Source organism: Triticum dicoccoides, chromosome 7A (assembly GCF_002162155.2).
Source record: "Triticum dicoccoides isolate Atlit2015 ecotype Zavitan chromosome 7A, WEW_v2.0, whole genome shotgun sequence".
NCBI classification, from domain to species: domain Eukaryota; kingdom Viridiplantae; phylum Streptophyta; class Magnoliopsida; order Poales; family Poaceae; genus Triticum; species Triticum dicoccoides.
Genome location: NC_041392.1, coordinates 46,538,131 through 46,565,801, shown reverse-complemented (window position 1 = coordinate 46,565,801; position 27,671 = coordinate 46,538,131). Strand labels below are relative to the sequence as shown.

Below are 27,671 nucleotides of genomic sequence, written 5' to 3'. Positions count from 1 at the left end.
AGATTACATCCTTTGATGTTGTGGCATGTTTCATGGCAGTATGAACATGTTATTGTGATTCCATGTCTGCTCATCACCTTGGTTCCATCTTTCTTTTCAATCTCATAAGGCTGCTTTCTCCTACTTTTGTTTGAAGGCCTCCCTACTTTTTTTTTCAAAGACAGGTGGCTTGATTTCACAGCCATTCATCTTCTGCCACTCACTCCTATCTCTACAAGGCTTGATAATGGGTTTGTATGCTAGCTTGAATGCTTCTATACTGTAACCGGAGTGCACCAAACTCTCAGGATTAATCCTCTCGTGTCCGGAGCATGCAATTGCATGGTGACATGGAACTCCACTAAGATCCCACCTTTTGCATGTACAGCTTTCTTCCTTCAGGTCAACAATGTATGTCCTGTCCCTGTTGTCAACCTGAAAGATGCCATCACCAGCCCCTGAAACCATGCATGTAGCTGACAGCTCTATATTCTTCTCAATTCTTTTCCTAATTTTTGGGCATATTGAGCCAGGCCAGGTCTCTGCTTCTTTTCTTTTGTTGTAGAACCTGACCATGAGCTGTGTTTTGATCTTGTCAATCATTGATCTGAGATGCATCTCCCTAGCCTCAAGAATATATTTGTTGAAAACCTCACAGTTGTTGTTCAGAAGGATATCACACTTAACCAATTCTCTTTGGAAGCCCCTAACCCAAGTGTTGGGTGGTAGCTGCTCAAGCCACTTGTATGCTTCTAGGCTTATGACCTTCATTTCCTCCATGCTTGCAGCCCACAGTTTTGGTGTTGTGCTCCTTGCACACTTCCATAGCTGGTTTTTAAGAACATCTCCTTTGTGTGTTTGCTGAAAATTCTGCCATATATGCCTAACACAGTGTCTGTGCTCTGCATCAGGAAAGTGCTGCCTCACTCCCTTGATCAGGCCCTTTTGCTTGTCTGACATTATAGTCCATGGGTCTGTGTTTACAATTCCCAATCACTCTTCAGATTTGATAGAAACCATTTCCATGTGTCAGTGTTCTCTACCTCAACAACTGTAAAAGCTAGAGGGTAAATGCAATCATTAGGATCCATGCCAACAGCACACAACATAACACCTCCATACTTTGTCTTCAGGTGGCATCCATCCAAACAAATGATAGGCCTACAAGCTTGCATGAAACCCCTTTTGCAGGCATCCAGAGAGAAATAACAACTTGCAAATATGCCATTACTGACACCCACATAGAAAGAACTCCCTGGGTTTGATCTTCTGAATTCTTGTGCATAATCCCACATGCTGTTGTACTTCTCCAACTCATCTCCTTCAATAACTTTCTTCACTAACCTCTTAGCCCTTCTAAGCTTGCTTCTTGTTGCTGTCATGTTCCAATCTTTCTGAACCACCCTTGCAAAAAAATTCATGTTCATGTTTTCATCTGCTCTGAAAGAATCAAGATATTTTCCAGCCATAAAAGGAGCAGTGAATGACTTAACACACCATTTCTTTATGCATGTATGCTTTGGGTTTTATTTCTTGATCATGAAGCAGTTGATTCTCCCATCAAATGATGCAGACAAGGTCCAAGGGCACCCATCTTCACAAATGGCATTCAGTCTTTTCCTATCATTTCTAGGGCACCTAATGTCAACTCTCTCCTGACAGCTATACTCTTTGATAGCTTTCCTAAGGAACTCAACAGATCCAAAGGTCTGGCCAACTTGAAACTGTGGTTTAGTCAGGTCTTCCTCTCTAAAACTTTTGAAATTCAGCTTCACCTTATCTTCATCAGAGGATGGCAGAAAAATATCCACATCTTCAGTAGGATCATCAACTTCTTCTTGGACTGCTGGTCCTTTGCCCTTCTCACAATCAACATGTTTGTCAAACAAGTCATCATCATCCTGCAGATCAATGTCTGAATCAACAATTTGTGGAATATAATCTTCATCTGAATCCTGCACTACTGTGTCTGTTGCATCCATGTTCAAAAACCTACAAGATTTCCTTGCCCTAAACCCAAACTGAGATGAAAGGTAAGTAGTTCCAGGCTGGGGTGGACTTGGTATGAAATCATCTTCTTCTGACTCTGCTCCACTTTCTGACTCTGCTTCATCTTGCTCATGCTCTTGATCAGAATCATGCTCTTGATCATGCTGAGCCAGCTCATGTTCCACTAGAGTGAGCTGATCCTGCTCCTCTTGCAACTGATGTGTCTGCTCTGCTTGCTGCTGGTGGGCATTCTCCTTCTTTGGCCTAATGCCACTGAACTTGACAATTTGTGGATCCTCATCATCAGAGTGGACTTGAACAATAGAAATATATGATCTCATGCTCTCATCATGATCAAGAAATATCTGTTGGAAGTGGTCGCCATTTAGAACATAATCCTTCATGTTTTCTGTCATAGTGTTGTCCCCTATCTTGATCTCTCTTAATCCATTCTTATACACTGTCAATCCAGGAACACACCAATAAGCCCTGATCCTGTCCTCAAACTCATATCCAATTTCCTCCACTAGAGTGGCAACTGTTGGGTTTCGTATTAATTTCAAAAAAATTCCTACGCACACGCAAGATCATGTGATGCATAGCAACGAGGGGAGAGTATTGTCTACGTACCCAACGCAGACCGACTGCGGAAGCGATGACACGACATAGAGGAAGTAGTCGTACGTCTTCTCGATCCAACCGATCAAGCACTGAAACTACGGCACCTCCGAGTTCGAGCACACGTTCAGCTCGATGACGATCCCCGGACTCCGATCCAGCAAAGTGTCGGGGAAGAGTTTCGTCAGCACGACGGCGTGGTGACGATCTTGATGAACTACAGCAGCAGGGATTCGCCTAAACTCCGCTACAGTATTATCGAGGAATATGGTGGCAGGGGGCACCGCACACGGCTAAGGAATAGATCACGTGGATCAACTTGTGTCAACTTGTGTGTTTAGAGGTGCCCCTGCCTCCGTATATAAAGGAGGAGAGGAGGGGAGGCTGGCCGGCCAAGGGGGGGAGGCGCAGGAGAGTCCTACTCCCTCTGGGAGTAGGATTCCCCCTCCAATCCTAGTCCAACTAGGATTCCTCGGAGGGGAAAAGAGGAGGAGGGGGCCGGCCACCTCTCCTAGTCCTAATAGGACTAGGGGAAGGGGGGGCGCAGCCCATCTAGGGCAGCCCCTTCTCTTTTCCACTAAGGCCCACTATGGCCCAAATAGCTCCCGGGGGGTTCCGGTAACCCTCCCGGTATTCCGGTAAAATCCCGATTTCACCCGGAACACTTCCGATATCCAAATATAGGCTTCCAATATATCAATCTTTACGTCTCGACCATTTCGAGACTCCTCGTCATGTCCGTGATCACATCCGGGACTCCGAACAACCTTCGGTACATCAAAATGCATAAACTCATAATATAATTGTCATCGTAACCTTAAGCGTGCGGACCCTACAGGTTCGAGAACAATGTAGACATGACCGAGACACGTCTCTGGTCAATAACCAATAGCGGGACCTGGATGCCCATATTGGATCCTACATATTCTACGAAGATCTTTATCGGTCAGACCGCATAACAACATACGTTGTTCCCTTTGTCATCGGTATGTTACTTGCCCGAGATTCGATCGTCGGTATCCAATACCTAGTTCAATCTCATTACCGGCAAGTCTCTTTACTCGTTCCGTAATACATCATCTCACAACTAACATATTAGTTGTAATGCTTGCAAGGCTTATGTGATGTGTATTACCGAGAGGGCCCAGAGATACCTCTCCGACAATCGGAGTGACAAATCCTAATCTCGAAATACGCCAACCCAACATCGACCATTGGAGACACCTGTAGTACTCCTTTATAATCACCCAGTTACGTTGTGACGTTTGGTAGTACCCAAAGTGTTCCTCCGGTAAACGGGAGTTGCATAATCTCATAGTCATAGGAACATGTATAAGTCATGAAGAAAGTAATAGCAACATACTAAACGATCGGGTGCTAAGCTAATGGAATGGGTCATGTCAATCAGATCATTCTACTAATGATGTGACCTCGTTAATCAAATAACAACTCATTGTTCATGGTTAGGAAACATAACCATCTTTGATTAACGAGCTAGTCAAGTAGAGGCATACTAGTGACACTTTGTTTGTCTATGTATTCACACATGTATTATGTTTCCGGTAAATACACTTCTAGCATGAATAATAAACATTTATCATGATTATAAGGAAATAAATAATAACTTTATTATTGCCTCTAGGGCATATTTCCTTCAGTCTCCCACTTGCACTAGAGTCAATAATCTAGATTACACTGTAATGATTCTAACACCCATGGAGCCTTGGTGCTGATCATGTTTTGCTCGTGGAAGAGGTTTAGTCAATGGGTCTGCAACATTCAGATCCGTATGTATCTTGCAAATCTCTATGTCTCCCACCTGGACTAGATCCCGGATGGAGTTGAAGCGTCTCTTGATGTGTTTGGTCCTTTTGTGAAATCTGGATTCCTTTGCCAAGGCAATTGCACCAGTATTGTCACAAAGATTTTCATTGGACCCGATGCACTAGGTATGACACCTAGATCTGATATGAACTCCTTCATCCAGACTCCTTCATTTGCTGCTTCCGAAGCAGCTATGTATTCCGCTTCACATGTAGATCCCGCTACAACGCTTTGTTTAGAACTGCACCAACTGACAGCTCCACCGTTTAATGTAAACACGTATCCGGTTTGCGATTTAGAATCGTCCGGATCAGTGTCAAAGCTTGCATCAACGTAACCTTTTACGGTGAGCTCTTTGTCACCTCCATATACGAGAAACATATCCTTAGTCCTTTTCAGGTATTTCAGGATGTTCTTGACCGCTGTCCAGTGATCCACTCCTGGATTACTTTGGTACCTCCCTGCTAAACTTATAGCAAGGCACACATCAGGTCTGGTACACAGCATTGCATACATGATAGAGCCTATGGCTTATGCATAGGGAACATCTTTCATATTCTCTCTATCTTCTGCAGTGGTCGGGCATTGAGTCTTTACTCAACTTCACACCTTGTAATACAGGCAAGAATCCTTTCTTTGCTTGATCCATTTTGAATTTCTTCAAAATTTTGTCAAGGTATGTGCTTTGTGAAAGTCCAATTAAGCGTCTTGATCTATCTCTATAGATCTTAATGCCTAATATGTAAGCAGCTTCACCGAGGTCTTTCATTGAAAAACTTTTATTCAAGTATCCCTTTATGCTATCTAGAAATTCTATATCATTTCCAATTAGTAATATGTCATCCACATATAATATCAGAAATGCTACAGAGCTCCCACTCACTTTCTTGTAAATACAGGCTTCTCCGAAAGTCTGTATAAAACCAAATGCTTTGATCACACTATCAAAACGTTTATTCCAACTCCGAGAGGCTTGCACCAGTCCATAAATGGATCGCTGGAGCTTGCACACTTTGTTAGCTCCCTTTGGATCGACAAAACCTTCTAGTTGCATCATATACAACTCTTCTTCCAGAAATCCATTCAGGAATGCAGTTTTGACATCCATCTGCCAAACTTCATAATCATAAAATGCGGCAATTGCTAACATGATTCGGACGGACTTAAGCATCGCTACGGGTGAGAAGGTCTCATCGTAGTCAATCCCTTGAACTTGCCGAAAACTTTTTGCGACAAGTCGAGCTTTGTAGACAGTAACATTACCATCAGCGTCAGTCTTCTTCTTAAAGATCCATTTATTCTCAATTGCTTGCCGATCATCGGGCAAGTCAACCAAAGTCCATACTTTGTTCTCATACATGGATCCCATCTCAGATTTCATGGCTTCAAGCCACTTTGCGGAATCTGGGCTCACCATCGCTTCTTCATAGTTCGTAGGTTCATCATGATCTAGTAGCATGACCTCCAGAACAGGATTACCGTACCACTCTGGTGCGGATCTTACTCTGGTTGATCTACGAGGTTCAGTAGTATCTTGATCTGAAGTTTCATGATCATTATCATTGGCTTCCTCACTAACTGGTGTAGGTGTCACTGAAACAATTTTCTGTGATGAACTACTTTCCAGTAAAGGAGCAGGTACAGTTACCTCGTCAAGTTCTACTTTCCTCCCACTCACTTCTTTCGAGAGAAACTCCTTCTCTAGAAATGATCCATTCTTAGCAACGAATGTCTTGCCTTCGGATCTGTGATAGAAGGTGTACCCAACAGTTTCCTTTGGGTATCCTATGAAGACACATTTCTCCGATTTGGGTTCGAGCTTATCAGGTTGAAGCTTTTTTCACATAAGCATCGCAGCCCCAAATTTTAAGAAACGACAACTTTGGTTTCTTGCCAAACCACAGTTCATAAGGCGTCGTCTCAACGGATTTTGATGGTGCCCTATTTAACGTGAATGCGGCCGTCTCTAAAGCATATCCCCAAAATGATAGCGGTAAATCAGTAAGAGACATCATAGATCGCACCATATCTAGTAAAGTACGATTACGACGTTCGGACACACCATTACGCTGTGGTGTTCCGGGTGGCGTGAGTTGCGAAACTATTCCACAGTTTTTCAAATGTACACCAAACTCGTAACTCAAATATTCTCCTCCACGATCAGATCGTAGAAACTTTATTTTCTTGTTACGATGATTTTCAACTTCACTCTGAAATTCTTTGAACTTTTCAAATGTTTCAGACTTATGTTTTATTAAGTAGATATACCCATATCTGCTTAAATCATCTGTGAAGGTGAGAAAATAACGATATCCGCCACGAGCCTCAATATTCATCGGGCCACATACATCGGTATGTATGATTTCCAACAAATCTGTTGCTCTCTCCATAGTACCGGAGAACGGTGTTTTAGTCATCTTGCCCATGAGGCACGGTTCGCAAGTACCAAGTGATTCATAATCAAGTGGTTCCAAAAGTCCATCAGCATGGAGTTTCTTCATGCGCTTTATACCGATATGACTTAAACGACAGTGCCACAAATAAGTTGCACTTACATTATCAACTCTGCATCTTTTGGCTTCAACATTATGAATATGTGTATTACTACTATCGAGATTCAATAAGAATAGACCACTCTTCAAGGGTGCATGACCATAAAAGATATTACTCATATAAATAGAACAACCATTATTCTCTGATTTAAATGAATAACCGTCTCGCATTAAACAAGATCCAGATATAATGTTTATGCTCAACGCTGGCACCAAATAACAATTACTTAGGTCTAATATTAATCCCGAAGGTAGATGTAGAGGTAGCGTGCCGACTGCGATCACATCGACTTTGGAACCGTTTCCCACGCGCATCGTCACCTCGTCCTTTGCCAGTGCCCGCTTATTCCGTAGTCCCTGTTTCGAGTTGCAAATATTAGCAACAGAACCAGTATCAAATACCCAGGTGCTACTGCGAGCTCTAGTAAGGTACACATCAATAACATGTATATCACATATACCTTTGTTCACCTTGCCATCCTTCTTATCCGCCAAATACTTGGGACAGTTCCGCTTCCAGTGACCAGTCTGCTTGCAGTAGAAGCACTCAGTTTCAGGCTTAGGTCCAGACTTGGGTTTCTTCTCTTGAGCAGCAACTTGTTTGCCGTTCTAACTTGGTTACAAAACATGATCATCTCATACAATAAAATTCAGCATCATGCCTTGACCATATCACATCACAACATGCCCTGCAAAAACAAGTTAGACGTCCTCTACTTTGTTGTTGCATGTTTTACGTGGCTGCTACGGGCTTAAGTAAGAACCAATCTCACCTACGCATCAAAACCACAACGATAGTTTGTCAAATAGACTCCGTTTTAACCTTCTCAAGGACCGGGCGTAGCCATACTTGGTTCAACTAAAGTTGGAGAGACAGTCGCCCGCAAGCCATCTCTGTGCAAAGCACGTCGAGGGAACCGGTCTCGCGTAAGCGTACGCGTAAGGTTGGTCCGGGTCGTCTCGTCCAACAATACCGCCGAACCAAAGTATGACATGCTGGTAGGCAGTATGACTTGTATCGTCCACAACTCACTTGTGTTCTACTCGTGCATATAACATCAACATAAATAACCTAGGCTCTGATACCACTGTTGGGTTTCGTAGTAATTTCAAAAAATTTCCTACGCACACGCAAGATCATGTGATGCATAGCAACGAGGGGAGAGTATTGTCTACGTACCCAACGCAAACCGACTGCGGAAGCGATGACACGACGTAGAGGAAGTAGTCGTACGTCTTCTCGATCCAACCGATCAAGCACCGAAACTACGACACCTCCGAGTTCGAGCACACGTTCAGCTCAATGACGATCCCCGGACTCCGATCCAGCAAAGTGTCGGGGAAGAGTTTCGTCAGCACGACGGCGTGGTGACGATCTTGATGAACTACAGCAGCAGGGCTTCGCCTAAACTCCGCTACAGTATTATCGAGGAATATGGTGGCAGGGGGCACCGCACACGGCTAAGGAATAGATCACGTGGATCAACTTGTGTCAACTTGTGTGTTTAGAGGTGCCCCTGCCTCCGTATATAAAGGAGGAGAGGAGGGGAGGCTGGCCGGCCAAGGGGGGGAGGCGCAGGAGAGTCCTACTCCCTCTGGGAGTAGGATTCCCCCTCCAATCCTAGTCCAACTAGGATTCCTCGGAGGGGAAAAGAGGAGGAGGGGGCCGGCCACCTCTCCTAGTCCTAATAGGACTAGGGGAAGGGGGGGGCGCGCAGCCCATCTAGGGCAGCCCCTTCTCTTTTCCACTAAGGCCCACTATGGCCCAAATAGCTCCCGGGGGGTTCCGGTAACCCTCCCGGTATTCCGGTAAAATCCCGATTTCACCCGGAACACTTCCGATATCCAAATATAGGCTTCCAATATATCAATCTTTACGTCTCGACCATTTCGAGACTCCTCGTCATGTCCGTGATCACATCCGGGACTCCGAACAACCTTCAGTACATCAAAATGCATAAACTCATAATATAACTGTCATCGTAACCTTAAGCGTGCGGACCCTACGGGTTCGAGAACAATGTAGACATGACTGAGACACGTCTCTGGTCAATAACCAATAGCGGGACCTGGATGCCCATATTGAATCCTACATATTCTACGAAGATCTTTATCGGTCAGACCGCATAACAACATACGTTGTTCCCTTTGTCATCGGTATGTTACTTGCCCGAGATTCGATCGTCGGTATCCAATACCTAGTTCAATCTCGTTACCGGCAAGTCTCTTTACTCGTTCCGTAATACATCATCTCACAACTAACATATTAGTTGTAATGCTTGCAAGGCTTATGTGATGTGTATTACCGAGAGGGCCCAGAGATACCTCTCCGACAATCGGAGTGACAAATCCTAATCTCGAAATACGCCAACCCAACATCGACCATTGGAGACACCTGTAGTACTCCTTTATAATCACCCAGTTACGTTGTGACGTTTGGTAGTACCCAAAGTGTTCCTCCGGTAAACGGGAGTTGCATAATCTCATAGTCATAGGAACATGTATAAGTCATGAAGAAAGCAATAGCAACATACTAAACGATCGGGTGCTAAGCTAATGAAATAGGTCATGTCAATCAGATCATTCTGCTAATGATGTGACCTCGTTAATCAAATAACAACTCATTGTTCATGGTTAGGAAACATAACCATCTTTGATTAACGAGCTAGTCAAGTAGAGGCATACTAGTGACACTTTGTTTGTCTATGTATTCACACATGTATTATGTTTCCGGTAAATACAATTCTAGCATGAATAATAAACATTTATCATGATTATAAGGAAATAAATAATAACTTTATTATTGCCTCTAGGGCATATTTCCTTCAGTCTCCCGCTTGCACTAGAGTCAATAATCTAGATTACACTGTAATGATTCTAACACCCATGGAGCCTTGGTGCTGATCATGTTTTGCTCGTGGAAGAGGCTTAGTCAACGGGTCTGCAACATTCAGATCCGTATGTATCTTGCAAATCTCTATGTCTCCCACCTGGACTAGATCCCGGATGGAGTTGAAGCGTCTCTTGATGTGTTTGGTCCTTTTGTGAAATCTGGATTCCTTTGCCAAGGCAATTGCACCAGTATTGTCACAAAAGATTTTCATTGGACCCGATGCACTAGGTATGACACCTAGATCGGATATGAACTCCTTCATCTAGACTCCTTCATTTGCTGCTTCCTAAGCAGCTATCTATTCCGCTTCACATGTAGATCCCGCTACGACGCTTTGTTTAGAACTGCACCAACTGACAGCTCCACCGTTTAATGTAAACACGTATCCGGTTTGCGATTTAGAATCGTCCGGATCAGTGTCAAAGCTTGCATCAACGTAACCTTTTACGATGAGCTCTTTGTCACCTCCATATACGAGAAACATATCCTTAGTCCTTTTCAGGTATTTCAGGATGTTCTTGACCGCTGTCCAGTGATCCACTCCTGGATTACTTTGGTACCTCCCTGCTAAACTTATAGCAAGGCACACATCAGGTCTGGTACACAGCATTGCATACATGATAGAGCCTATGGCTGATGCATAGGGAACATCTTTCATATTCTCTCTATCTTCTGCAGTGGTCGGGCATTGAGTCTTACTCAATTTCACACCTTGTAATACAGGCAAGAATCCTTTCTTTGCTTGATCCATTTTGAATTTCTTCAAAATCTTGTCAAGGTATGTGCTTTGTGAAAGTCCAATTAAGTGTCTTGATCTATCTCTATAGATCTTAATGCCTAATATGTAAGCAGCTTCACCGAGGTCTTTCATTGAAAAACTTTTATTCAAGTATCCCTTTATGCTATCCAGAAATTCTATATCATTTCCAATGAGTAATATGTCATCCACATATAATATCAGAAATGCTACAGAGCTCCCACTCACTTTCTTGTAAATACAGGCTTCTCCGAAAGTCTGTATAAAACCAAATGCTTTGATCACACTATCAAAACGTTTATTCCAACTCCGAGAGGCTTGCACCAGTCCATAAATGGATCGCTGGAGCTTGCACACTTTGTTAGCTTCCTTTGGATCGACAAAACCTTCTGGTTGCATCATATACAACTCTTCTTCCAGAAATCCATTCAGGAATGCAGTTTTGACATCCATCTGCCAAATTTCATAATCATAAAATGCGGCAATTGCTAACTGTTGGGTTTCGTAGTAATTTCAAAAAATTTCCTACGCGCACACAGGATCATGTGATGCATAGCAACGAGAGGAGAGTGTTGTCTACGTACCCAACGCAGACCGACTGCGGAAGCAATGACACGACGTAGAGGAAGTAGTCGTACGTCTTCACGATCCAACCGATCAAGCACCGAAACTACGGCACCTCCGAGTTCGAGCACACGTTCAGCTCGATGACGATCCCCGGACTCCGATCCAGCAAAGTGTCGGGGAAGAGTTTCGTCAGCACGACGGCGTGGTGACGATCTTGATGAACTACAGCAGCAGGGCTTCGCCTAAACTCCGCTACAGTATTATCGAGGAATATGGTGGCAGGGGGCACCGCACACGGCTAAGGAATCGATCACGTGGATCAACTTGTGTCAACTTGTGTGTTTAGAGGTGCCCCTGCCTCCGTATATAAAGGAGGAGAGGAGGGGAGGCTGGCCGGCCAAGGGGGGGAGGCGCAGGAGAGTCCTACTCCCTCTGGGAGTAGGATTCCCCCTCCAATCCTAGTCCAACTAGGATTCCTCGGAGGGGAAAAGAGGAGGAGGGGGCCGGCCACCTCTCGTAGTCCTAATAGGACTAGGGGAAGGGGGTGGCGCGCAGCCCATCTAGGGCAGCCCCTTCTCTTTTCCACTAAGGCCCACTATGGCCCAAATAGCTCCCGGGGGGTTCCGGTAACCCTCTCGGTATTCCGGTAAAATCCCGATTTCACCCGGAACACTTCCGATATCCAAATATAGGCTTCCAATATATCAATCTTTACGTCTCGACCATTTCGAGACTCCTCGTCATGTCCGTGATCATATCCGGGACTCCGAACAACCTTCGGTACATCAAAATGTATAAACTCATAATATAACTGTCATCGTAACCTTAAGCGTGCGGACCCTACGGGTTCGAGAACAATGTAGACATGACCGAGACACGTCTCCGGTCAATAACCAATAGCGGGACCTGGATGCCCATATTGGCTCCTACATATTCTACGAAGATCTTTATCGGTCAGACCGCATAACAACATACGTTGTTCCCTTTGTCATCGGTATGTTACTTGCCCGAGATTCGATCGTCGGTATCCAATACCTAGTTCAATCTCGTTACCGGCAAGTCTCTTTACTCGTTCCGTAATACATCATGTCACAACTAACATATTAGTTGTAATGCTTGCAAGGCTTATGTGATGTGTATTACCGAGAGGGCCCAGAGATACCTCTCCGTCAATCGGAGTGACAAATCCTAATCTCGAAATACGCCAACCCAACATCGACCATTGGAGACACCTGTAGTACTCCTTTATAATCACCCAGTTACGTTGTGACGTTTGGTAGTACCCAAAGTGTTCCTCCGGTAAACGGGAGTTGCATAATCTCATAGTCATAGGAACATGTATAAGTCATGAAGAAAGCAATAGCAACATACTAAACGATCGGGTGCTAAGCTAATGGAATGGGTCATGTCAATCAGATCATTCTGCTAATGATGTGACCTCGTTAATCAAATAACAACTCATTGTTCATGGTTAGGAAACATAACCATCTTTGATTAACGAGCTAGTTAAGTAGAGGCATACTAGTGACACTTTGTTTGTCTATGTATTCACACATGTATTATGTTTCCGGTAAATACACTTCTAGCATGAATAATAAACATTTATCATGATTATAAGGAAATAAATAATAACTTTATTATTGCCTCTAGGGCATATTTCCTTCAGCAACAACATTAGGTGTCCAATTATCCATGTCACAGTAATCATACCAAATGGAGTGACCTTTGTGATAACCCTATGCTTGCCAGCACACAGAAAGTAGCCACCATGTATGACCTCAACAGAGAAGTGGTTGCTTAAGTGACCTGCAAAACAATCAAGTTGAAAAAGTTCGGACATTTCAGACTACAGAGAGATTCAGACATTTCAGACTACAGTTCAAAGATTCAGACTTTTTTACTTTTTCAGAAAGAAAAACAGAGATTCATGGCTCCAATTAACAAATGTATGATCTTACAGGTCGAAAAGCAACCATCTTTGGTCAATCTGACACAATGTAATTGCAAATTACAATAATTTTTGGTCCAATTAACACTCTGACACTAAGAGCAAACTTTACTGCTTAAACCCTAGACCCCTGGACCGATGAAAAATTGGGGGGGGGGGAGAAAGAACCATAACCACTCCAGATCTCTGCAAACATGGCCAAACCCTAGCTCCTACTGCAAACCCCCATGAAGCAGCCCTATTTTTGGCCTGTCAGAAAGATCTTCACAAACTGTTAAAACCCTACCACCCCACACCCAATCCGTCAGAGAGTAGAACAAACGGCCAAACCCTAGCTCCTACGCGCAATTGATGTGGCCAAGAACTCTTTACGGGAGCTAAATTGCACAGATCGAGCAAAGGAGCTGCTGGCGACGGCGACGTACCGTACAGGGGCGGCAAGGCATCATCACGGCGACGCGAAGGAGCAAGAGGCACGTCGCGCAGGCCCCTCCCGAACGGCGCGGACGGCGGCAGCTCAGCGTCCGACGACGTGCTCATGGAGCTATCGTCGACGCCAACGACGTCCGACCTCGGCAGCGACGATGAGCAGAGAGGGTGCGGGAGCAGAGAGGTTGCGGGAGGGAGGAGAAAGGAGCGACCCGGTGCGGTCCGACCAGGTGCAGGCCGTTTAATGACCAGGTGGGGTGCGGTCCGACCAGGTGCGCGCATTTGCAAAAAAAACCTCCAGCCATCTAGTATTAATGCCCCCCCGACAGGTGCTGCACAAGTGGCAGGCAAAGCACAGCTGGCAACGGCTGACTCGGCCAAGTCAGCAAATACGTAGCTCCAATCGTATATATGGACCAAACTGAACCACCTACGCAAGTAAATGGACTGTATTTCGGGTATTTTGAAGTAGTGATACTTAAGTGTCAGCCAGCTCAAGTTTTGTGACCTATGATGAATTTTTCTCAAAGTAAAACTATCTTGATTCTTGACTTCACTTTTGCAAGCTCCAAATCTCCCAAACATGCACACAATCCCTCTAGACACAAAAGGAAAATAAGAAACAGCAAAACCGAAACGGTGCAATCTACTACTCATTTTGCTCCGTATGTAGTCCATAATGAATCTCTAAAAAGACTTATATTTAGGAATGGAGGTATGTGGATCGATACCCCACTTCTCCATCTTGTGTATTTTGTTTTCTTTTGCAAATCTCTGTAAAAGAAAAACTATCTTGATTCTTGACTTCACTTTTGCAAGCTCCAAATCTCCCAAACATGCACACAATCCCTCTAGACACAAAAGGAAAATAAGAAACAGCAAAACCGAAACGGTGCAATTTACTACTCATTTTGCTCCGTATGTAGTCCATAATGAATCTCTAAAAAGGCTTATATTTAGGAATGGAGGGAGTATATCACTAAGCTCTCTAGGGGTAAAAGGCCTCACAATCAATTGAGGTGTCCAACTAAAATTGGGTCACCCGATTTTGACCAAGTCAACAATTTCTTAAAGCTCTCATTCAATTCTTTTATATACTATATACACTATGCTTCCTAATTTGTAAGTCCTCATAATTAATTGAGGTCTTCAGTTTAGAACTTGGCCACCTGATTTTAACCGGGTCAATAATTTCTCAAGGAGATCTATCATTTAATTATTTTAATTCACCATATTCCCTAATTTTGAAGCTCTTTATTTGATTGAGATATTCGATTTTGAATTTGATTGAGGTATTTTCTACTAATTCAGCCCACGCAGCGCTGCGGTATGCGGATGTCGATGCGGAGTAGAGAGATACCATAGCCAGGACCCCTTCAGGCCGCCTTCCTGTCCACCTCTTCAGAAGCGTCGCCGCCTCGGACACGATGACATTAGAAACCCAGTTCCTTTTGTTGAGATATGGGTTCATGAAAACCCAGCAGTTCTTTTCTTTCTGCTAGCTAAAGTTGCTTTTCTCAACTGACAGTAGGGCACCTATTTGCTCTGGCATCGCCGTTCTAAAATCCTGAAACTGTTCGAAAAATGGTGCAGTGACATATGTTAATCTGTAGTGAGTTGACAATGGCCAGTACTTCAACGTTGCTAGCAGCATTTTTTTCTTAGATGAAGCGCAGATGTAGTGGTCCTTGCAATGAGTTGAACACTTGAATTTTGTTGTTCTACTTAGAGTTTTAGTTCATCAGCAGAGACTGAATTTTGTGTTTTGACAGAGATCGAATTCTGAACATTTTGTGTTTCAACTATGAGTTTTGTGTTTCTCGTTTTTATATTCTTATCTAAACTTGTTGCAGCACCTGTTACGCATGAAAACCCAAACCAGTCCAAGAGTTTCTGCTAATTCAGCCCACGCGGCGCTGCGGTATGCTGATGTCGACGCAGAGTAGAGAGACACCGCCCTACTCCCTAGAAGTCGCCTTCCTGTCCACCTCTTCAGAAGTGTCACCGCCTCGGACACAATGACATTAGAACCCAGTTCCTTTCGTTGAGATATGGATTCAGAAAACCTCAGCATGCAGTCTTGTGTTTCTGCTTAGCTAGGCTTGGTTTCTTCTTCTCACAGTATATGAAACTATTAGCTTTGCCATCACGATTCTGAAATCCTGAAACTGTTTGACCATGACACTCTCCATTAATCTGTAAAAATGCGTTGACAATGGCCACTACTTGAACGTTGCTAGCTGCATCTCTGTTAGATGGTGTCGGTACAGATGTGGTGGTTCTTGCATTGAGTGGGAACTTGAGTTCTGTTGTTCTGCTTAAAGTTTCAGTCTGTCAGAAGCGAATAAATATATTTTTTAGACCAGCAGAAAATGAATGTTGTGTTTGACGGATATCGAATTCTGAACATGGTGATGCTAATGTGCCCGGACACGACTTGCTGCATTTTTCTGGGATATTTTTTGAACAAAATTCAGGCTGTATCCCACAATGTTGTAAGAATACTAGTTTCTGCACATTACATTGTTCTTCTGCACATTCACACAACGATATTTTGCTTCTCTTGTTACATTTGACAGACATTGAAAACGTTGCAGGGTCAGTAAAATGTATGTTTTCGGATTTCTTTTTGTGTGGAAGGGAGGCAAACCCCGGCGTCTGAAATGTATATTTCGCTTACAAGACGAATTCAACTATTATTGCATCGAAAATAAGAGAAGAGTAAGAAAGTTAGAATTGCTCATTGTCACAATTTCATCCAAATTGAACAGTCTTCAGTGAAAATGGGTGTCCATTTGTAGTTTTGCACCTGCTTTGGTTAACATTATTTTTGTATATGGACCTTGCATTGCAACTGCGCCATGTATTGCAGTTTCTTCAGAAGGATTTGGAAAGTAGAACAAAAGAGGATGCAGCTCAGGTGGTAGAGCGCTCGCTTAAGCGAACATCTTCAGCTACGCTTCAACTGACTGATGTAATCAGTAGTGAATTCTAAATTTCTTAAAAGAGACATAATTTTGCAGCAAAGGGAATCATGGAAATTCCTTGGATTAGCATAACTAGTTGTTCATTCGCATGGCTTAGCTTGCAATACAACTTTTTATATGGTATGAAAATCTAAAATAGTTTTGTTGTGATATGGTTTGCCTCCTATAAAATATAGAAAAAAGTCCATTTTACTACCCTGAAAAAAGTTGGTGGTTCACATAACCCCCTGATCTTTATTTCTGTTCCCTTCACCCCCTAAACAATCCCATACCGGACAAAATCGGTCCCTATGATGGTTTGACTCAAATGGCTGCTGATGTGGCAGTGGTCAACGGTGGTTTTGACCACAGGTGGGCCCCCTCATCAGGCTGGGCTGAGATAGAGGAGCTCCAGCCTCCCCTTGCGCCCAACCCCGCCGCCTCCGGCCGACGCCGGCGACTGCCGGAGTTCCAAGCCGCCGCGCGGAGCGCCCTGCTTCTCCTTCCTCCCTTCTCTTTCCTCTTCCTTCCCTCTTTTCTAACCCCAAATCTCCCGCATATCCCTTGTTCGTCGCCTAAAGCTCATGGTCGCCGTCGCCGCGTCGATCCCGCGGCCGCCGGCCTCCCCTCGTCACGCCAAGACGTCCAGTACTCCGCCATCGTCGTCTCATTCACCCTCGACGAAGGGCTCGGGCTAGGAGGCCACGTACGCTCGCCATCGCCATCGTCTTCGTCCACGACCGCCGCATCTTGTCATCGATTTCGTTGTGTCCATCGACACCCGCGCTCGCTAACCTCGTCCACTAGCTCTGCGGTGAGCTCCTCTGCCGATTCCCCCTTCGATCTGTGCCCGTGTGCGCCGCAGCTGCAGCTACCCCCGTGCGCGCCGCAGCTGCAGCTACCCCCGTGCGCTCGCTCGCTGCTGCTTTGCTTGTGGCTGCTACTTGTGCCGTTGTTGCCTTGCTTGCTGCTGCTGCCGGGGTACGCGCTGCATCGCGGGGGTCAATCCGGTGGTCGTAGCTCCGCCGTGGGTGGCCTTTGCCGCCGAGACGAGCGCCCGAGCTCCTCTCTGTCCCGCGGGCGAGCGACAGAGGAAGGAGACAGACCTGTCAAGCGGACCCCGCCTCCTCTAGGCCCCACCCGTCAATCTCAGCCACACTTGCCAAGGGAGGCCCACCCGCAGGTCAAAACCACTGTTGACCAATGCCACATCAGCAGCAAGTGGAGACAAAACCACCCAGGGGGTTCTTTCATCCGGTATGGGTTTGTTTAGGGGGTGAAAGGAACAGAAAAATAGATGAGGGGGTATTGTGAACCACCAACTTTATTCAGGGTAGTAAAATGGACTTTTTTCTAAAATATAAGAACTAAAAACACATTAAAGCACTAAAAGTACAACTACACACATATTTATTACTTGCAAACATTAACGATATGGAAAAGTCACATGCATATGCAATATAAACATTACATAATTTTTCAAATAATTATTAATAATACAATATTGGTTATGTACAAATATTTATTTCCCTTAATCTATGGAATTGTGATCATACTATTATTGGTTATTCTCCAAATGTAAATTCCATTTATATTGAAATTTAATATATAAATATTTTGATGTTGATTATTTTGCTCAAAATTCTAATGTAAACGCTCGGATACAAATCTCTATTCTCATGGGAGAATTATCTTGTTTCATATTTGTTTTTTGAAACGTATCGGTATGTATTTTAGTTATTTTTTGAAGTAATGAAACTAATTAAGTTCACATTTGTTCTTTTTAGAGTATTAGAATTGTGAAAGCTAAAATGTCGTAGCTTGAAGTCATGTGTCTTACACATTAACTTTTGTCTTGTCCCAACTAAAAAAAACTTGTGGCTTGTCTGCTGCAATAAATTCATAGGTCCAAGTATGCATTTATGATCAGAGAGATCAAAACTAGTAGGGGGAACACAATTCTTGTATTACTCATATTCGTCAGAACTGTAATAATGCTAGTCATTTCATGTCTTTAGATAGGTTGAATGACCGCCTGCGATTTGTTTAGGCTCTAGCCCAGAAGAAGTCTTGAACATTGTTGGACGAGGCTGCACTCCTTAATCATTGAGTAATACAATAATTGTTTTCACAAAAAAGAACTTTTGCAATAAATTCACACAGGTTTTTTTACAAATTTTTATTTTGAGTTATCTTTAATAATCGATTTGAAACTGTTATGTCTGGCGGTATGAGATGGTTAAACAAAGCAAACTTTTAATAAAAAAAGAGTCAAATATAGTAATACACAGTATATATTCGATACGAATTTTTTGGAAGACGATAAATTTAATGAGACTGCACAACACAATATTCTGCTGGAAAAAGAGTCCACAATGTTTGTTCTTTAATGATGCAAAAAATTGTTTTATTTTAGGATCATGCAAAAATGGTTCGTCCATCAGGCCTGCTTTCTTCGGCGATTCGGCCCGGCCCGGTTTAGTCCGCACCACCACCACTGCAACTCCCAAGGTCCAAACCCTCGCCCTATCTCCCCTGCCTCCGGTCCGCTCGTCGCCCGATCCCGCCGGCCGCCGCTCACCGGCGGCAACCACCTACCTGCCTGCCGCTCTTGGCCCCCGAGTCCGCCTCGCGCCGCCAGCCTCCAGGCCAATCGATCTCGCCCCTCGCCCCTTCCCCTTCCCCATCAATCAAGGAGCAGGGGCAGCAGACGGCGGCCATGGGCGACGACCTCCGGCTGGACCTGGACAAGCTCCCCATCAAGCGCCTCGAGGCCATCGACGAGGCCGGCAACGAGCACTACCCGCCGTAAGCCGGCAGCTTTTTTCCCTCCCTCCCCTCCCCCCCTTCCCTTCGCCTCGCTCCTGATCCAGACCCGCCCGGCGCAACAGGGACACCAGCAGCGAGGAGCAGCGGCTGGCGGCCATCCGCCGGGTCGACTTCTCCTGGGTCGTCGAGCGGGACGCCAAGAAGGCCAAGAAGGCGGCGGCCGAGGACGCCGCCCAGAAGGCCTGGCCCTGGCAGGGCCTCCACGAGAGCCTGCAGCTCGCGCAGCAGGAGCTCACCGTCGTCCTCGACCTCATCTCCACGGTCCGTCCCTCCCTCCGCGTCTCCAGCCGCTCGTATGAGCTGATGTCCTGGTTATGATGGATGGATAATAACAATTAACAAACAATGCAGGTCGAGGCGAACGACACCGTGGCCGTCGCGACCATTTCCAAGCCCAGGCCGCTGCCGGACGAAGTCCTCGTCGACATGGCCGTCTCCGCCGCCACCAAGCTCCAGCGGCTGCGGGTAAGCCCCTGTACTAGAAACTAGTAGAGCATCTGCAGCCAATTAGTTGGAGAGGCATGGACTGAGACCAATGGGATATTTGCAACTTACTCCCTCCGTCCGGAAATACTTGTCATCAAAATAAATAAAAGGGGATGTATCTAGATGTATTTTAGTTCTAGATACACCCCTTTTTGTTCATTTTGATGACAATTATTTTCGGACGGAGGGAGTACCAGTAAGAGGAGGGGAGTGAAAATAAACTGCAGAATAAAATGTTTTGAGTAGTTCATGCTTGAACCTACACCACATACCCTAACTATTATGCTCCATTCCGCAATCTCAGCATCTGGGACGGTACTTCAAACAATCGGCAAAGACGATGCAGCAGCAGTTCCAGAAGGAGGCTAGGTTCTACGGCTCATTGATCAGGTTCGTCTTGTTGCAGGGATTGCGAATTCCAGGTATCATCTAAGTAGCGATGCTTGTGCCATGACCGGTGCTGTTGGATTTGGCAGGTTGCAGCAGAACTGGAAAGTCAAGAGGCAGCGTGGGAATGCTCCAGGAATCAACAGCTTCATGTTTGATGTGGTTGACACTTCTCAGTTGGACACGGCAGCGATGCCACGGATGTCGTCGTTGTCACTGGTTCCGATTGACCAGGACTCGTCGGGCACTTTGTCTGTACAAGTCCCCCAAAAGTCGTGCCGTTTCTTGAGCCTTCAGTTCCGCCGGGACAGTGCCAACGGCCCAGAAAGCTACGCTTGCAGAACAAAAGGTGTCTCAAGCACTACTTCTTCTGCAGCGGAAGATGATGTGTTGGGGGATGATGATGATGTCAATAAGTCTGTCAAACAGGCACATTCCATTCTTCGCAATATCCACAAGTCTATATTTGAGGAGCAGGTAGGTTGTCTAAATGCTTATGAATTATTGCAAACCTGTCATTTTGACCAACTAGAAATCCATGAAAAATTATTCCTGTGACAAAAGATGCTCTCTCCTTTTGTTATTTTTATCTTTCATACCACCTCGTGCTTAGCTTAGTTTATGCCTTTGCAGGTATTGGATATGGTGATCCGTGAGACGTTTGTCCAAACTCAAGGTGTCAACGTAACTGGAATGCGTGAGGATTTTCTCCAACTAGCAATTGGCGAGGAGAGTTTGTTGTGCCTTTCACTTGTGGATTCTGGACAGGATGGTGACTCAGAAATGGCAGGCCATGAAGAGCATAATAATTCAGAGGCGAATCTTGTGCTAGCCACCACCAATGGGAAGCAGGAGCCTTCAAAAAGGGACACCTCAGGGTTTCTTAACCCGAAAAGTCTGGAGATTTACTTGCTACACCTGTTCCACGAGAACATTCTCAGAAAAGTCAGGGAGAAATATCGTAATATTGTTCGCTACCAGAGTCCTGCTCAGTCCGCAGAGTCTGCAGGTGAAGATTGTGGCTTGCTAAGTCATTTCTGCATGACAGTGGCTCATAAAACATATTCAAAAAAAGTGCAGCTGGAGCTAGAGAGTGTGGTATAACTACTATTATTTCCCCGTTCATTAATGCAATATACATACCATGGGTGTAGTAGATTGGCGTTGTAACTTCCTTTTCACTAATGCATGCAGGTTAGCAGGGTTCCTTATCTCCAGCTGCGGTCCCTTCCTACATGGCACTCTAGAACTTCTTCCTGGTCTCTCTGCTTAAGAGTTCCGCAACCCATTTTGGCTGCTGATCGGCCCACGAAGCCTTCGGACAATGGCGAGCCCAAGTACAAATCTTCCAGGACACAGTTCAACACGAAGATTGTCTTGAAGGACGGCCAGATAAGTTTGTTGGGCGAGGGTTCTCCGAGCATCGCCGGGTCGTTGACTAGGAAGCCCTCTGATGGTTATCTGATAAACAGTTACAATTGTGACTTGGAGGACCTCCCAACGATGGTTCTGCAGCAGGTAAACTTGTGATAAATAAAACCTTTCAAGTCATTATCCTTTATCGCCGATATGCACTGGATTAATTTATTAACTTTACTACTGTTGAGAGTATTTATGATTCACAAGGTTGAAGCATCAATTGTGCCAGGATAGCGCATGAACCACTTCACCATATTATAATTAAGGCTTAGTAAATCCAAAGTTGTTCTATGGTTGACTGCAACGGTTGTTGTTCAGTCGTTTACACTTATTTACTGTATGTTCCTTGGGAAAGCCTTGCACTGAATGTATGTGTCCATCGACGTACGCGAATAGTTTGTTTGGCTAGTCGGAATGTTGAGTTCAGCCTGACTTCAGTTCAGAGAATAGGTACGATGATACGCCTTAGGATCATTGCCAGGGCTCCATAGTTCAGAAGTTAATACCATCCCCACTATACATATACACATGCATATAAGACAAGTCCAGAGGCTGAGATTTACTCAACTGACTGGTGTCTTTATGCGCATCTCTTCGGGGCCTACTTTATTGTAAGGTGCTGAGCACATTGTCTGCACATATATCTGCAGGTTGCGAGCCAGATAATAAACTGGCTCCACGAGGAGGCTTTGGTCCTGGGGATGAGTGTGACTCGGGATTTCCTGTGCCTCTACTTCGACCTGGAGCACGGTGATACGCTGGGCCTGGTGGCGCACGTGGACCCGGACGATGAATACGGGTGCATCTCATGGTACCTGACTGTCGACCACCCGGCGGAGGATGACGGGAAGGCACCAGCGGCGGACGACCCCTGGGCTGAGAAGCGCAGGTTCCTGGGGTACCTGTCCCTGGAGGTGCTCTACTCCACCCTCCTGGACCTCATCAACCTCTGCGGCACTGGCGCCCGCCCGCTGAGATGATAGAAGTGTGCTGCAGTGCTGTATTGTGTGTCGTGCGATGGTGTAAGCACTGGCTGCCTTTGCTGCTGGTGGCAGTCTGTTGCTTGTGCTGCCCTTCGGTGCCTTGCTTAGGTGCACTGATGCTGGGCGTGTAGTTACAAGCATAAGCCATGTATTAATTCGGATCCTTGGTTTGGACCGAAACAGAATCTTTGGTTTTAATTCAGATAAGCCATGTATTATTACGGAAGACAACGTGATTTCTGGTATCTGACATGTTTTGTTGGCTTTAATTCGGGTCCTTGGTTTGGACCGAAACAGAATCATGGAGATGGTGATGCCACCAGTTGCCGGACCACCTCGGCGGCCAGCTGGACTTGATCCATGGCATTGTCTCCTGGCTCTGTTCTCTGGAAGCACCACCGCACTGGGACGAAAGCTGTTGTTAGCCAATAAAAACTGCTTTTGTTTTTATTTTGGCTGTGGCGCTCTGACCAATCTGGTAGACCAAACAGTTCTGTTTTGTGACACCCGATATTTATGCCATGTTATTGTTGCAATGAATGTTTTTTATTGTCCCTAGATGCCTCAGTTTCATATCATGCTTAACTCTACTGTCAATGGCTTACTAACTTATATCTGTCTTATGAGAGGTGAAGTGAAATGTATTTATTTGAGCCTGCTATAGTTAAGACTTCTTACCTTGAAACTAGCATTTGAAATTATACTATTGCTGTATATTGATACAAGTAGTGATATTTTAACTGAGGTGCTTAATGCTGCATTATTGTCCTGCTACGTGTCTGTACAGATGCCCTCTAATCAAGTGTGTCATTTTGCGAACCAGCTCTATGAAAAATCATGTATCACAAATGGTAATAATTTCCCAAGTTAAATGAAATTTACAATTTTATCATCCCCTGAAATGCCTCAGTTCCATGCTATGCTTACTCTACTGTTAATTGCTTACGGGAATATAGGGTCTTTGTAGTGAAATCTATTTATTGGAGACTGCTGGTCCTGTACATAAGGCTTCTTACCTTGAAATTAGCATTTGAAATTATACAAGTGGTGATGCAAAGAATTAGTTATATGAAAGAATGCATGTAACTCAAGTTCTTAATGCAGCACTGTTGTCATTTTGCAAACCAGTTGTGTGAAAAATAGTGCACCACAAATGCTAATTGCTTCAGCAAGTTGCCGTTTAAATCATGAGCCAGCTCTGAGCAGGAAAAACAAAAGGAGTCTTGTAGCCGTTCAAATTTTTTCTTTTGATAGTTTTCTGTGTGTGGATTCTGATTCTTTTTCTGTCTGATGACCAGGGAGATTTATTTGACCACAGGAGCCTTTTGTGAATGCCATCAAGGGTGCAGATGACGTGATCTTGGCTGTGGGGCCCCGTCAGCTTGCCGAGTAGATGAGGATTGTCATGGCAGTGAAGGAGGCCGGCAATGTCATCAAGGTCAGATAATCAACTTGTCTTCTTTGTTGGTGGAACTACGCCTGCGGATCGATCACTGGATAGTTGATGCACAGAGGCTCCTGCCATCCGAGTTTGGCTCTGACGTAGAGCGGGTTCACACGGTGGATCCAGCGGCCACATTGTATGCTGGTAAAGTCAGGCTCCCCCGTCTGATCGAGGCGGAGGGTATACCTCACACATATGTCTGCTGCAACGGGTTCGCCGAAACCTACCTTCCGAGCATCGGTGATGTTACAGCCATGTAATCATGCAGAAGCCTCTTCATCTTCATGAGGGGCGACCAAACCAACTTCGACATCGAGCCGTCCTTTGGCGTCGAGGCCACCGAGCTGTACCCTGACGTGAAGTACACCACCGTCGATGACGAGTACCTCGACCAGTCGACCGTCTCCTCTGACAGTTCTTTGGCTCTCTGGAATGCATGGCAGCCCCTAACGCAGTTGCAGTTGTCTGGTGTAAATTCACCAGGAAGAAGAGGTCTCTGGCCTTGCTAAAAAGCAAATCCAGCAGTTATACCTGATTGCTTACTTTTCAAGGGAGACTGATCTTGGCTTGAATAACCAGTGGGGCATTTCGTTTGGTTGATTTTCTTTTATCTTCCAAGTACACCAGACTTGATCATTTTGCTTGCTTCTGATGACTTGTGAAAAGCAATTTGGAAACTGATTAAAAAGCATTCTGTGTCGGTTTTAGCCTGTTTTTCTGCAAATTTACCAGGCAACTCTCACTCTTCTTAATCAATAAGAATTCTGTGGCAGACTGAATGAAACAGCAAAAAATTAATAAAAACTGGGATTGTGATTGAACTGGCTCGCCCCACCAAAGGTATCAGGACGCTGTTGCAACATTGCTTGGCACAAAATCGATTCTTAATGGTGTGGTACGTTGAGAAGGTGTTTCATGATAATAAATTTCCTAATTACAATTAGCGAACAAGGGGATGTAGCTCAGATGGTAGAGCGCTCGCTTAGCATGCGAGAGGTATGGGGATCGATACCCCACTTCTCCAATCCTTTTTTTTGTTTTTCTTTGCAAATCTCTGTAAAAGAAAAACTATCTTGATTCTTCACATCACTTTTGCAAACTCCAAAATCTCCCAAACATGCACACAATCCCTCTAGACACAAAAGGAAAATAAGAAACATGGGTACATTCTGTGCTGCAAACTGAAATGGTGCAATCTACTACTCATTTTGCTCCGTATGTAGTCCATAATAGAATCTCTAAAAACACTTATATTTAGGAATGGAGGGAGTACATCACTAAGCTCTTTAGGGGTAAAGGGCCTCACAATCAATTGAGGTGTCCAAACTGAAATTGGGTCACCCGATTTTGACCAAGTCAACAATTTCTTAAAGCTCACATTCAATTTTTTTAGATACTATATACACTATGCTTCCTAATTTGTAAGTCCTCATAATTAATTGAGGTCTTCAGTTTAGAACTTGGCCACCTGATTTTGACCGGGTCAATAATTTCTCAAGAAGATCTATCATTTAATTATTTTAATTCACCATATTCCCTAATTTTGAAGCTCTTTATTTGATTGAGATATTCGATTTTGAATTTAGTTTACGATTTTGATCGGGCCAATGATTTTTCAAATCAATCAACACCAACCGGCTAGAAAAACATGTCAACCCCGTGCACCCTCTTACCACCTAGAAAAAAGAAGCACCACCATGTGATGATACTATACCACCAATATAGTACATGTAGCCACCGACGCAGAAATTTACCCACAAAAGTATGATTTGATTTACACCATGAAAGCCCACAAATAACCGCATTATAAATAAACATAAAACACACACCATTGTTTCCCCCATCCGCCAAACTAAATATTCCATCAGTTCCAAAATACAAGGGGTGCTAGTTCTTTGGAAAGTCAAATTTCTTTAACTTTGACCAAGTTTAGAGCCAAAAATATCGACATCCATAATATTAAGCCAGAAAATTATGGAAATTCATTTCATGATGAATCTAATAACACCAATTTGATATTGCGAATTTTGATATATCTCTTCATAAATTTGATCAAACTTAAGGAGGTTGGACTTATCAAAAAAGCAATACACACCTTATATTTTAAAACAAAATGAGTATTTTTTTAAGAATCTCAACGACACCAATGGCGCAAAGAGCAAAATGTCACCATCATGATTTTGTTAACTATCCTTCTGTAGAAAAAAGAAAGAGCAAAATGATACCTGGAGACACAGTTTCAGCATTCCAGAAGAAGAAGAAAACTTGTCCATATGTTCTGCCCTTCACGGAACCAAATTTATTCTGTCAATCAATCTCGCCAATGCGACATCCACATCAAGAGACAGCTAAAACATTCCAGGAGAAAAAAACAGCTCTTATATATCCACACAGTAGGCCCCTGATTACGGTGCCCTATCAAAAAAAAAAAAAATAGTGCCTGAAATGTTGATCTGCAGCCGTGGTATTGTTTTTTTCAAACTACAGCGAGATCATCTCACGCTTCACCCGACCATCCTAAGAACGGTTTCAGCTCTGATCAGGTCAAACCATAGCATCCTAACAACAGCATCGAGCGGCCTAAGACAATCGGTGGAGACAGGGAACGGCGGCCTTGCAGAAAAATAACACCGGCCAACACCAACCTTCCGGCAGACCATAACATGCTGACCAAGACGGCACCACAAATCCTGGACACAAAATCAGGTGGAAAGAAAGACCGAATTACTTGCCACTAGTAACAATGACATTCCCAGATATATGCGTGATGAAAAACATCTCCATACAAAGAGCGGGAGCGACAAGGTGAAAAAAGCAGTAGGGCCAAAGTGTGCACTGAGCATAAAAGATCAAAATGTTAAGCTACAGAGGGGAGCATGTAACTAATCATTTCAACAACAAAAGTTTGAATAACTTTTCGCCAAGGAATTAGCATTTCAAACCGCAGCCACCATGCCTCTGAAAAGGGAGATGGTCGCGTATAGCAATTGCACCAACGAGACACGTGCATTACTAATAGCTAAGTAGTGTTATTAATCGACATAATCATTCCTGGGGATGTAGCTCAGATGGTAGAGCGCTCGCTTAGCATGCGAGAGGTATGGGGATCGATACCCCACTTCTCCAATTCTCAATTTTTGTTCTTTTTCACATGGCCTGGTCTATGAGGATGAGAAGCTGAAGACAAAACATATAACCATCAAGGCGCATCTGGTGTAGTGGTATCATAGTACCCTCCCACGGTACTGACCAGGGTTCGATTCCCTGGATGCGCATTTTTCTTCTTTCTTCTTTCTTTTTGTAAGTTTAAGTTCCTTTTCTCTTTATTTTTTTGTAAGTTTAAGTTCTTTCATACATCTACTAGAGGTGTTGCTCTGGAAACTGTCGCCATCTCAATCGGCCAAATTATTACCAATTTTTTAGATAAATAATGTACTGAGAATTAGCACATTTTTCTGATACCTTTAGGGGGTCAAAAGGAGAAATAATGCTGGCCAACGCAAATCCTGGCCATAGAAGCAGTAGCAAAGAAAGACCCCAGCTAGCAACAATTACAAGATTATAACTAGTGAAAGTCAATCAGGATTGCATAACAAGCACC

At 44.3% G+C, this 27,671-nt stretch overlaps 1 protein-coding gene and 3 non-coding genes across 4 annotated transcripts; all 4 read left to right on the top strand.

The window, feature by feature from the left end:
• Positions 1-19,013: 19,013 nt before the first annotated feature.
• Positions 19,014-22,895, top strand: LOC119329218 (mediator of RNA polymerase II transcription subunit 17-like). The gene is made up of 8 exons (XM_037602226.1): positions 19,014-19,330; positions 19,414-19,612; positions 19,703-19,816; positions 20,142-20,227; positions 20,314-20,701; positions 20,858-21,322; positions 21,419-21,742; positions 22,294-22,895. Exons 1-8 carry the CDS (start codon positions 19,242-19,244, stop codon positions 22,621-22,623), a joined length of 1,995 nt encoding a protein of 664 aa, XP_037458123.1. The 5' UTR covers positions 19,014-19,241; the 3' UTR covers positions 22,624-22,895.
• A 2,126-nt stretch (positions 22,896-25,021) lies between these two features.
• Positions 25,022-25,094, top strand: TRNAA-AGC. The gene has a single exon. It is a non-coding gene; the product is annotated as a tRNA-Ala (tRNA).
• A 2,029-nt stretch (positions 25,095-27,123) lies between these two features.
• TRNAA-AGC lies at positions 27,124-27,196 on the top strand. Its single transcript has one exon. It is a non-coding gene; the product is annotated as a tRNA-Ala (tRNA).
• A 78-nt stretch (positions 27,197-27,274) lies between these two features.
• On the top strand, positions 27,275-27,345 carry TRNAG-CCC. The gene has a single exon. It is a non-coding gene; the product is annotated as a tRNA-Gly (tRNA).
• Positions 27,346-27,671: the final 326 nt, after the last annotated feature.